Source organism: Pteronotus mesoamericanus, unplaced genomic scaffold (genome assembly GCF_021234165.1).
Source record: "Pteronotus mesoamericanus isolate MK-2021 breed Mesoamerican mustached bat unplaced genomic scaffold, CSHL_Meso_final scaffold_54, whole genome shotgun sequence".
Classification (NCBI taxonomy): Eukaryota; Metazoa; Chordata; class Mammalia; order Chiroptera; family Mormoopidae; genus Pteronotus; species Pteronotus mesoamericanus.
In genome coordinates this window covers 75,479,327-75,491,062 of record NW_026555321.1, presented here as the reverse complement: position 1 = coordinate 75,491,062, position 11,736 = coordinate 75,479,327, and the positions used below count along the sequence as shown (strand labels likewise).

Genomic DNA, 11,736 nt, shown 5'->3' with positions numbered 1-11,736 from the left:
GAGAAGATACAGAAAAATATAAAGGAGAAAATGGAAACTGCCCATAATTTCGTCTCTAAAAATAGCCACTGTTAATATTTTGTTATATTGTCTTTCAATCTTAGGCATATATATCTCTTTAAAACAACTAAAATCATACCATATATAGATTACCATACTTTTTTCACTTAACATTGTATCATCATGATTTTCTGTGTTGTTAAATATTGTTAAGACTATAAATTTTAAAATCTACACAATAACCAGTTGTTTAAATGTACAGTAATGTAATTAATAGTAATTCATTTATGGGTATGTTTGCTATTTCCAATTTTCATTATTAAAAATCTTTTTGCAGCTCTTCTACGTGTTTAAATCCAATGATCGCTAAACCATGGTTACGTGTAGATGCTTTGGCTTTAAGGTATAGTACAACAAATCATTCAACAAACAGAAAGAGAGTCTAATGAATTTTTTGAAAATTAAAAAAAATTTATTTGTTTTGAAAAAATAATATGAATAATGAAAAGTCTACTACATTTGAAGATTCATTACTTTACAGGGACACATATTTCTAATACCATGCTTTTCTAACATTTTCCATGAAGCTGCTGCTACTTATAGTAATGGTTTTAATAGTGAAGAAAATGCCTGATTTTAGGGGTGGCTGCTGAGATTCCCGGCAGGTTTTTTTCCTTTTTACAATGGAGAGGAGTCATCCAGAATAGCCTGAGTGCTGGAAAGTATTGTTCAAATTTGTAGCACCTCAGGAGGTAGAGTCACTTGGATTGTCAGAGTCAACAATTAGTGCTGTATAAAATAGACAGTTGTTACAACCATGTTCACTGAATTGCAATACAAAATGATTAACTGAGAAATGCTTATCTGTAAGTTAGGTTGTCTTTATAGTCAAAGTGGAAAATAAATAAAACACCTAGGTAATTCAAATCAATATGCTTGATAAAGAAAGTAAAAAAAAAATGTATTTTTTCAAAAACTTGTCTGTTTTTGGTTTTAAAAGGTATTAATATTTAATTGATTCCGTTTTAAATTTATTATATTAGAAAATTAATCAAAACCTTATGTTTTCACAGTATAGCCTACAAGTTCCATCATTATTCATTCTTTTAATTCCATTTAGTGACTAGTCATCAGTGTTAGTATCAGCCATTGTGTAAAAAACAAAAGTACTTTTAAAAAAACTAGCAGTGGGACTAATCTAGGTTATTAGGGATAGCAACTATATAAGGGTTTCCTGAAGTAATTAAAAAAAAAACACATTTAGAACCTTGCCTCTGATTCCCAATCTATCTCCCCTAAAGAACAGTAAAAATTGGCATATGATTTTTCAATCATTCTTCAGGAGAATGAGACAAAGTGCTCATGATCTAAATGATGTTTAACTAGAATGGGGAGCTATAGTTTTCTCCCTCTCCACCCCTACTAGTATGCTTTATATCAAAACTTTCACCATCCTCAAAAAAACAATTTTATCTTCATTGGTTAATCATCACTACATGCATTGTTTCATTCACTAAGAAAGAAATATCTTTCACAAGAAAGGCTGAAACTTACCCACTAGCAGACAGATCTTTTCTTATCACATTTGAAAGTACAGGTTCAGAATAAAAAAAGGATTTAAACCACCAGTTGGATTCTGCCACTTCAGGTAATCCTATCAAATAAAATGTGTATTACTTCCTTACATAACACATTTGAGAGATTAGAAAACAAAGAAAGGCAATGAGAGTGATACTGATAAGAAATAAACTAAATACCTTGCTGGGGTTTGTCTTCCTCTGTGAAATTAACAGTGTCAGAGCTAACTGAAGAAATACTGGCCTCTACAAAAGAAGCAATAATAAGTGAACAAATACATAACAAGCAAACACATACATATTGTTTATCTCTAAACTCTCAAGTAGTATAGCTTCAAATTATTTATTTCTAGCTCATGCATTTATGAATGGAAAATTCAATAATAAATCAATTAAAAAAACTTCTGGAATAATAAAGCATGTTTCATTTTTTTCTAATATAGTATATTCCTTTCCATGGCGGACATTCTCTCTCTTCTCTCTCTCTCTCCACGGATATAGATAGAGAGTTTAAAATGTTATAAGTATTGTCAAATTAAAAACTTTAGGAAGTAAATAACCAATGTTATTTTATTGCATTAGAAATATTATATGTGTATATATTTAAATAGCAGACAAAAGCTATCAAATTTAGACAAAAAGTATTATTTTAAAAAATACACAGTTTATTTGTGCTATCATAATTGTAGTTGAAACATATAAGCCTTGTAAAAGATCAGAATATAAAAATAACTTCTGTGGGGATATAATAACACTAAGTAAACAGGCATAGCTTAACCCTTGTTATAAAAAGAATATTAATAGATGTTTCCAACACAGAGTTGGAAGCATCTTAAAATTAGAGGGTTTCCTTTACATGTTTATAGCATATTTTCAACAAATGATCATTTGGTTTTAATGTAATTATTTTATTTAATGAAATTTACTAATTTTCTTTAAGAAGCTACCATTTTTTATTGAGCTATAAATACTCAGAGATGCATGCATAAAAATAAAACTGGCATAAAAGATGTTAACCAATTATCCATAGCAGCAATGTGGAAATTAGAAAATCCCTGAAGCATAGTCATGCTTTTCTAAGAAATGAATAATATTTTATTTTTATAAAAGTATTAGTTTTTAATGTATCTTATTAAATGAAAAGTAAATTAAATATAATTATGAAATATAAGCTGATTTTTACTTACTTATAAGTATTAATGGTTTCATAGATACAATATAACATAGTTAAAACAAAGAAATGAGCCTTCCTTGATAATACTGATTTGGAGAGGACTCTGATGACTTCTATTCCTATTTGCTTCACTATCACGAACAGTCATCAATCTTCTTCCTTAAGTTCTGACTAGGACACAATATGTAGGTTACTAATACCCTACAGACATAACTTCAGATCATATTCTCTATAGGTATAACCTCTAGCAATGATAGGACTTACTTCGATAATACTGATTTTTGGCCAGAAGACAACCAACAGAAGGTACGGATGCCATTGCTTTCGCTGTGAACAAGCACCAGAAAGACTGAACAGCAGTCTGAGAAACAGTGTCTGGGGAAAAGAGGTTGATATTAATAACATGGAGTTTCCTTTTACTTTTTTCTAAATGAAAATTTTTTGAAAAGCAATATAATTCAATACCATATGATATATATCTGATAAAAAGAATTGGAAGTTCATACAAAATTATAATCAAATATGCTATAATAAACAAAAATGCAACCAATGAATATATTTATTTGAAAAAGCAAGAAAAAAAGGTTTGTATCCACCTACAAACAATGCCCACAACTTATTTCATCTGAAACAAACCTAAAGGTCAGAGAAAAAATATTTATCATAACCATGATATAATCACTCACCTCTTTAATTTGTTCTTTTAAAATAAAAGTGATTCTAAAGTTTCCTCAGAAAATGAATAATTTGAAACAATCAATTTGTAGTGGCTGAGAATAAACTGTTTTGCCCCAATAGGCCAGGAGACACTGTCTGGTGACATTGAGTGTGGTCTTGGACCCCTGAGCACACCTTATATTTAGAAGGCTGAAACCTGAGCTCTGAGTGAACAGAGGAAAGGTGGGCACACAGCCAGCCAGAGGCAGCATGGGTAAGCTCTTTGGCTTTCTGCTCTTGCTCACATCAACGTGCCAAGTGGGGCTGCCTGCAACAGAGTTGGGTTTGGCCCAGATGTTGTTTTGCACTTGCCCGCTGCAAGGTCACAGCTATGACTGCTGCTTTCTATAGGAAAGGAGGCAATAGCCGCATACACTCTCCGCATTGGATATAATCACACAGTCTGGAATAAAGCACTATGCTGTGCTCCACATGGGGCACAACAGACAGGCCTCGGGTCAGCTGAGGGGATTGGGCATACCCACAAATACATTGATACAAGACAGAGTCACAGGGTCATAGAGAACAATGAATGATGTAAAACATTGAAGTCTTTGTGGGAAGAGACATATTCTATAGGACTCGATGGATGATGTGTTAGAAATTCCAGTGAGAATAATATAAGACCTGAAAATCATGCATATGGGGAAAATTATGTGCCTTTCTCACATTATATCAATATTATTTTTTGATAGGAATGTAATATTCTATTCCAATTTTAGTAATATTCCTTGTATAAACTGTTCGGCCACTTCATAGACTTAGTTTACCTGTGGATCAAATGTGGCTCCTCTTTACGTTGAGGGAATTATCAATTGCTCTTTCAATTTATTTGGTGGCTATTGGTCCAACCAGCTTAAATCAATTTTGGTAACATAGCATTATTATAAAACTAGTAATGTCAGCTAGGTTTAAACTTATTAAAAGCATTTCTTTTAGTGTGCCATTATAACTATCTTTAAATGTCTATTCTACCTGGTTATGGCCCCTATATGTTGCCAATATTATTTACTTCTGCCTTCTCTTTTTTTCTTGATTAGTTTTGCAAGAAGTTTTTTTTATTAAATTAGTTTAAGAACTATTTGGTCCTTTCTTTTGATTCTTTGTTGTATCTTTCATTATTTTCTGACTTGATTTTATTCTTCTTTTTAGTAGGATTATTCTTAGTGTTACTTATTTCAAACTATTTTGTAACTGCCATTATGACATTTCTTGAACATTTGAATTATTTAAGGATGCTTCTATTTTTCCAAATGTATAATTTTAAACTATCAATTCATTGTTGATTATAAATTAATTGTACTGTATTGTCAAAAGAAAATGTGTAATTTTAATTCATTTTTTGAATTAGCTTTCACAAATGGTTGTTAGTACACTCAGACCAGGGAAAAGTCTCGAGACTAAAATTCAACCTCTTTGAGAAAGAAACTGGCCACTATTGTCTGATAATTAATAGAAGTTATTAAGAAAAACTTATGTACAAGTCATGTCTTTGGTGGCTACAAGATGAACTAGATCCCCATACTGCTTGGCAGGTGCCAGAGAATTAGTAAAGGGGAGTGGGTAGGGACAAAGGGAATAGTCATGGATACTAGTATGTGAATGTCATCAGGTATGAAAATTACTGTACATACTTGACCAGGTTAAGACAATAACCTATTCCAAGAACCAGCACATAGCGGGAAGCAAGATAGTGGTGGTGATTTATGTCAGAATCATCATCAATTCTGATCAGACAGTCCTAAAAGGGGGTTTGCAGAAAGCAAACTCCATACTGGCCTGGGTCCAGGTCCTGGGACAGACAGTGGTCACATCCTCTCAATGGCTTTCTATATATTTGAGAATAATAAATATTTATTATTTATTGCATACAATCATTATATTGGTCCACTAGATTGTGTTACTTAAATTTGTTAAACAAATAGTCTGTATACTAACAAATGTTACTGCTTGACCCAGCAATTTCTAGTGTGATTGCATCATCTAATTCTATCAATTTTTAATATTTGATGCTATGTGCATAAAAAAAGGTTATAGTCTTTGTTTTTCTCTTACTTTATCAGCACTAATGCTTTTTATTTATTTATTTATATTTATCTAGATTTTAATAGATCTAATATTAATTTTGCTGCACCAGCTTTTTTATAAGTACTCACAAGTTATTTCATTTTGCATATCTTTATTTTCAACTCACTGTATAATTCATTTTAGAAGTTACTTATAAGCATCATTTAGCTGTATTATTTTTCCTAATTTTACATACAAACACACTTTTTAAAAATATGGATTTAATCCATTAACATTTTCTAGAATTAATCATATATTTGAACTTTTTTCTATCATCTTATTCTGTGATTTCAATATAACAATATTTCTTTAATTCATGTGTAGACCTTTTCCCTCCATTCCAGGAAAAATATATTGTATTTTTCTTATTTTATTTATTTATTTTTTATTCATTGAATGAATATTCTTATTTTTATTACTATAGATACTCAACTCTCAGTTTTTTATTTTTGTTTTTTAAAATTTGAATTATATTTTTTCCATTACCATCTAGTCTCCTTACTCTCCCCTTCTCCTACAATCAACACACTGTTGTCCATGGCCACGAGCCCTTTCTCTTTTTCACTCAGTACTTCCACCCCCTAACCTCTTCCACACCTTCTCTGTCATCCTGATCTCCATCTATGAGCTTATTTCTATTTTGCTTGGTTGTTCAATTTTTTTTCATTAGAGTCCTCATATGAGTGAAACCATATGGTATCTGTCTTTCTTTTACTGGCGTATATCACTTAGCATAATGTTCTTCAGGTCCATCTGCACTGTCGCAGAGAGTAAAATTTTCGTCTTTTTTATGGCTGAGTTGTGTTCCATTGTGTAAATATACCATAGTTGTTTCGTACACTCATCTATTGCTGGACACTTGGGCTGTTTCCATACCTTGGCAATTGTAAATAATTCTGCAATGAACTAAGTTTTTTAAAAAGTCCACTCTGCAGTTGCACTGAATTTGTCTAAGTGTAGAGTTTGTGTTATTAGTTCTGTACTGTATTCAGAATGTATTTTTCATATAAGAGCTTATTTTCTGTTTTGTTTTGGAGAATTCTCAATTATTTTTCCTTCAAATGTTGTTTTTACACTGTATTAGTTGTATCTTTTCACAATAATTCACCATAAACACACATGTGCACACATACCAGTAACTGGCATGAAACAATAAGCATATATTTCTTATATCAGTTTATACAAGCAATAAATATGCTTTCACATTTGCAGATTAGCTGAAGAGGCTCTTTCATGGTAGGTCTGCAGAGTAGTTGAGATTTGAATGATCCAGATGTGGCTTGAGGCCGTGAGTTTGGTTTTGGGCAGTTTCATGTGCCTCTGATTGCTCTGAGAGCAGCCAGCTACAGGGTGCATGTTTTTTTACCTGTGGCTAAATGGAAACTCCCAGAGGAGCTATTGAAAATACTCAATGACTTCCATGTCTAAGCTGGGAACTGTGACATCTGTCTATATTCCAATTGCCAAAAATATCATATACCTAGAACCAAGAATAATAGAATAGAGGCCTATACTACTACCATAATGGTTTGAAGTGTGAGGGGAGTATTTGCCAGACAATAATTTAACCTACACCATGCCCTTCATTCCACATGTTCTCCATTTCTGCATCTCCTATTAGTGAGATGTCAAGGTCTTCCTTTATGGTCTTCATGTTTCAAACACAAATGTATGTATAATTTCAATTTTTTATATAAATAGTCTTAATTATATCATGTATCTACTACATTTTACATGATCAGTTTACTACTTCTCTGCTTATGTTCAATCAAAAGTTTATCTTGTTGAGATATTTAAAAATGTCACTGACATCCTTTTTATAGTATGTCTTTCTTTTCATTATTTTATTATTGTTCAAATACATTTATCTCCATTTTCCCACCACCTCTTTCCCCTGCCCCACCCACTTGCACCCTCACTACCCCTCACCCTCAATCCTTCCCCACTTTGGCTTTGTCTGTGGGTCCTTTATACATGTTCCTTGGCTTGACCCTTCCCCTTCCTTTCCCCGTTATCTCCGTTTCTCCTCCTCTCTGTTCTTCTTTCAATGTTGCTGGTTATAGTTTTCTTGTTTGTTTGTTTTGTTGATTAGGTTCCACTTATAGGAGAAATCATATGGTATTTGTCTTTCACCCCCTGGCTTATTTTGTTTAGCATAATGCTTTCCAGTTCCATCCATGTTGTCATGAATGGTAGCAACTCTTTCTTTCTGCTGCATAATATTTCATTGTGTAAATGGACCACCATAGTTTTTGGATCCACTCATTTATTGACGGGCAGTTAGGTTGCTTCCAGCACTTGACTACTGTAAATTGTGCTGCTACAAACATTGGGGTGCATAGGTTCTTTTGAATAGGTGTTTCAGGATTCTTAGGGTACAATCCCAGCAGTGGAATTCCTGGGTCAAAAGGCAGTTCCATTTTTAGATTTTTGAGGAAACTCCGATTGTTTTCCACAGGGGCTGAACTGGTCTGCATTCCCACCAACAGTATACTAAGGTTCCCTTTTCTCCAAAACCTCACCAGCACTGGTTGTTTGTTGATTTGTTTATAATGGCCATTCTGAACAGGGTGAAGTGGTATCTCATTGATGTTTTAATTTGCATTTGTCTGAGGGCTAGTGATGTTGAACATCTTTTCATATGTCTCTAGGCCCTCTATATGCCCTTCTTGGAAAAGTGTCTGCTCAGATCCTTTGCCCATTTTTTAATTGGATTGTTTATCTTCCTGGAGTGGAGTCATATGAGTTCTTTATATATTTTGGAGATCAAATCCTTCTCCAAGGTATCATTGACAAATGTTGTTTCCCATATGCTTGGTTCCCTTTTCCTTTTCCTGATGTTTTCTTTAGCTGTGCAGAAGCTTTTTGTTTTGATGAAGTCCCATTTGTTTATTCTTTCCTTTATGCCCCTTGCTCTAGGGGACATATTGGTGAAAATATTGTTGTGCGGAATATCTGAGAGTTTCCTGCCTATTTCTCCTCTAGGACTTTTATGGTGTCGCAACTTACATTTAAGCCTTTTATCCATTTTGACTTTATTTTTGTGTATGGTGTAAGTTGGTGGTTGAATTTCATTTATTTGCATGTAGCTGTCCAGATCCCCAACACCATTTGTTGAAGAGGCTATTTTTACTCCATTTTATGCTTCTGCCCCTAAGTATTTTTTGCTACATTTTCCCAATTTACCTCTTATTGCATTTTTATGCCTTTTTTTCCCTTAATATTCTTTCATTTGTTTCTTTGACCATCCTTAACATGGTCATTATGAAATCTTGATTAGACCCCTTCAGAAAATTTACTTAATCTCATATACTTTCTGCCACTATTGCTTATGTTAGTTGTCTTTATTAACATTAGATTTCTTAATAAGTTTTGGAATGTGGGTTTTCAGGTTCATTCTGAGTGGGTGATAACTTTTACTGTTCTCTGCCCACCTTGCTCCGCACCGCTCCCATCTACTACATCATTCCCCTCTCCCTTGGTGATGTCCTGGTTGTACCCCCCTGACTACAGTTTTTATTTTTATGCTTTCTATTATAAGAGTGCTCACATTTAACTGAGTTACTTGTTTCTGTCACACATTAGAATGTGTTTCCTATTCATTTTTGCTTTAGAAATATCCAGCATGAAACCTGATACATGTAATTGTACATGATTTTAAAATCTGATAAAACCAGTGGATTCCTCCTGTGCATGTAATGATGGTGATGTCCTTGGATAATAATTGAAATGTCAGGGCTCAAATTTCCATACTATCACTATGATATAATGAGATAAATTTTTACCTGTTTTCTGATTCTTATTTTTTTAACATCTGACTCTTAAAATTAGTTACAACCCCATTTTCATCATTTTTTGTCCTAGAATTAAGTTATGCTAACATTTTTCTTTGATAATAACAAGAAGAGAGTGACAGCCCAGCTGTGATGATACACTTCAAACCAACATGGAAGGTAGGGCAATCATTCACATGCCTGTTCAGAGAAGTTGCAAGATGTTCCCAAATGAAATCTCATATAGAAGAAGAGAAAGATAGATTTAAGAAGGCATAAGTACTAATTAAAGTCAACTGCAGCCTTTCTGTTGGGTGAACTCTTTATCACATGTAAGATACTGTTACTCTTTCTAATTTTACTCACATTGGATGATGTAGTAAATAGATATCAGATTGCTGTTTTGTAGGGCATGGAAATTCATGGCAGGAAAAATGGTTAAGCTTGTAGATAATTTATCATGACTCTGTGCTCTCATAGGCAACTGGCCAACTGAGCAGTGTAAGTAGGTCAATATCTGACTCTTCTGGAAGGCTTAAATTGTCTATATCTAATTTCAATCTGCAGTTATAAATACAAGATGTCAGGGATTTTAAATATATAGTAATATCCAGACAAGTAAACATGCCATATTAAACATAGAATAGTCAGCTATAATATGTAATGCTGCAAATTAACATATGTACCAAGTGCTTTTAAAAGATATGACAGTCTGCATTAAAACACTTTTTAAAAATAATTGTTGTGGGAAATATACCAATAATTAGTTACTGAAGATCTCTGGGCATCTACATATAATATATAAAATAGTAATAATAATATCTTGCTTTGTTTAAGATCCAATAAAGTCCCTAAATTATTCAACTGTGTGTTTAAGTTTTATATTTTTCTGGGTCACATTTAGTCTATTAGTCAATTACCATCGTTGTGTACACAGAAACCAATTCCATCTAGAAGCAGAGAAATAATTTATTGAGAGAAGAGTGGACAGAGAATTAATAAAATCAATAAGAAACACAGAGAGCTTGATTTGCCAAACAAAATCATCCCATGAGATCTTAAGAACTTATGTGAAATTTTCTGGTCAATGAATAACTGGAGTAGTGACTCGAAGAAAGTGCAGCCAAACTGAACATCCTGTAGCACAAGAAGCTAAAATTGCCACAACCTCACCTTCCAAGAGCTGGGCTGCTGGCTTTCTTAGACAATGCTTCTAAAAACCTCTAAAAAGTAGGCACCCATCCAGTCTGCCTTCTAAAATGCTGCCTGTTAAATTCTTCACTGAGAAAATTGTATTGCCTTATACAAAGGGAGAACTATAAGAATGAAGTACTACAGCATATTCACCAGAAAATCTTGACTTAGCGGTATAATGGGAGCCTGGGGTTTCGAGTGCCTTTTTTTACTGACCCTGGTTCATAGGCTTTCCCAATAAATCCTATTGTGTACATTGTCCTGTGAGCTATTGTCCTTCTGGGGAGCTCCCCTGAGGATCGGGGCTTAGAATATGGCAGGAACCTAATACATTCAAGAAGGAAAGCACCTACCCAGTTCACACCTAGGCAGAAAATGATGAACACGCTGTTGTCAGCTATCGCCAAACCTCTATTGGAATTGATCTTATTGTCTAAACTTTGGTCAGCTTATCTGTCTGCATAGTTAGAGGACATGTCATCATAGCAAAAATTGCTTACTGTCCTTCTGGGGTCTATTCTCTCCTTTTCTTTTTAATATTCAATAAGCATAGTCCATTCATCTAGAGACTACTTTTCTCAGCCTCCCTTCTAGCTAGAGATTGGTGAGAGCCAATGAAATGTGAGAAGTATGTGGTTCATCTTCAAGGTCATGTTCTTAAAGACCAATCCTCTTGCCTGAACTTTCTGTCAGAGGTAAGTGGTTACAGCTCATGGGGTGGAATAGCTGTTCCTACATAAGAATGAAATAAAATTATCTTTTTAGACATTGTATTCTAGTCTCATTATACAGCCTAGCCTGCACTCTTACCATGAAAATCACTCTGACATCTGTAGTGAGAGGTACAGATTGCTGGACCCACAAATAGATTCTTTGATGCTAAACTGCTAGGAGCAAAAGCTGATATCACCCTCCTATTCCAGTGTTCTTGTTTCTAACATGCTTTATTGAACAGTTTTAGCCATTTTCTTCCACTTGTGTTGGTCTCACTACCACTGTGTGCCCTGATCACATTGTTTAACTTACTTAAAAATCTTTCTCTTCAGCTCTTGTTCTTGACCCATTTGAAGCAAAGAATTAAGTTCAATGACTTCTCATGTCTGTATTATTATTGGACAAAATAATGAGTCAGTTACCAACTATGCAAATAGTGAAACATTATAAAAAATCAGCCCCAGTTTTTATTTCCTCTCCTCTAACCCACATCCTCCTCAGCCAGTCTCCAAATGTTAAT

General features: G+C 33.7%; 1 protein-coding gene across 2 annotated transcripts; it reads right to left on the bottom strand.

Annotated features, from left to right (window-relative positions):
• Window positions 1-450: 450 nt before the first annotated feature.
• PPDPFL (pancreatic progenitor cell differentiation and proliferation factor like) lies at window positions 451-3,589 on the bottom strand. Of its 2 annotated transcripts, XM_054595782.1 has the most exons (5): window positions 3,438-3,589; window positions 3,016-3,126; window positions 1,758-1,823; window positions 1,555-1,654; window positions 451-789 (listed from the first exon to the last, which is right to left on the bottom strand). In XM_054595782.1, exons 2-5 carry the CDS (start codon window positions 3,068-3,070, stop codon window positions 777-779), a joined length of 234 nt encoding a protein of 77 aa, XP_054451757.1. In that variant the 5' UTR covers window positions 3,071-3,126; window positions 3,438-3,589; the 3' UTR covers window positions 451-776. The 2 variants fall into 2 exon arrangements, with proteins under 2 accessions (XP_054451757.1, XP_054451758.1); XM_054595783.1 differs by lacking the exon at window positions 451-789 and having other exon boundaries at window positions 1,551-1,654.
• Between the last annotated feature and the right edge of the window lie 8,147 nt (window positions 3,590-11,736).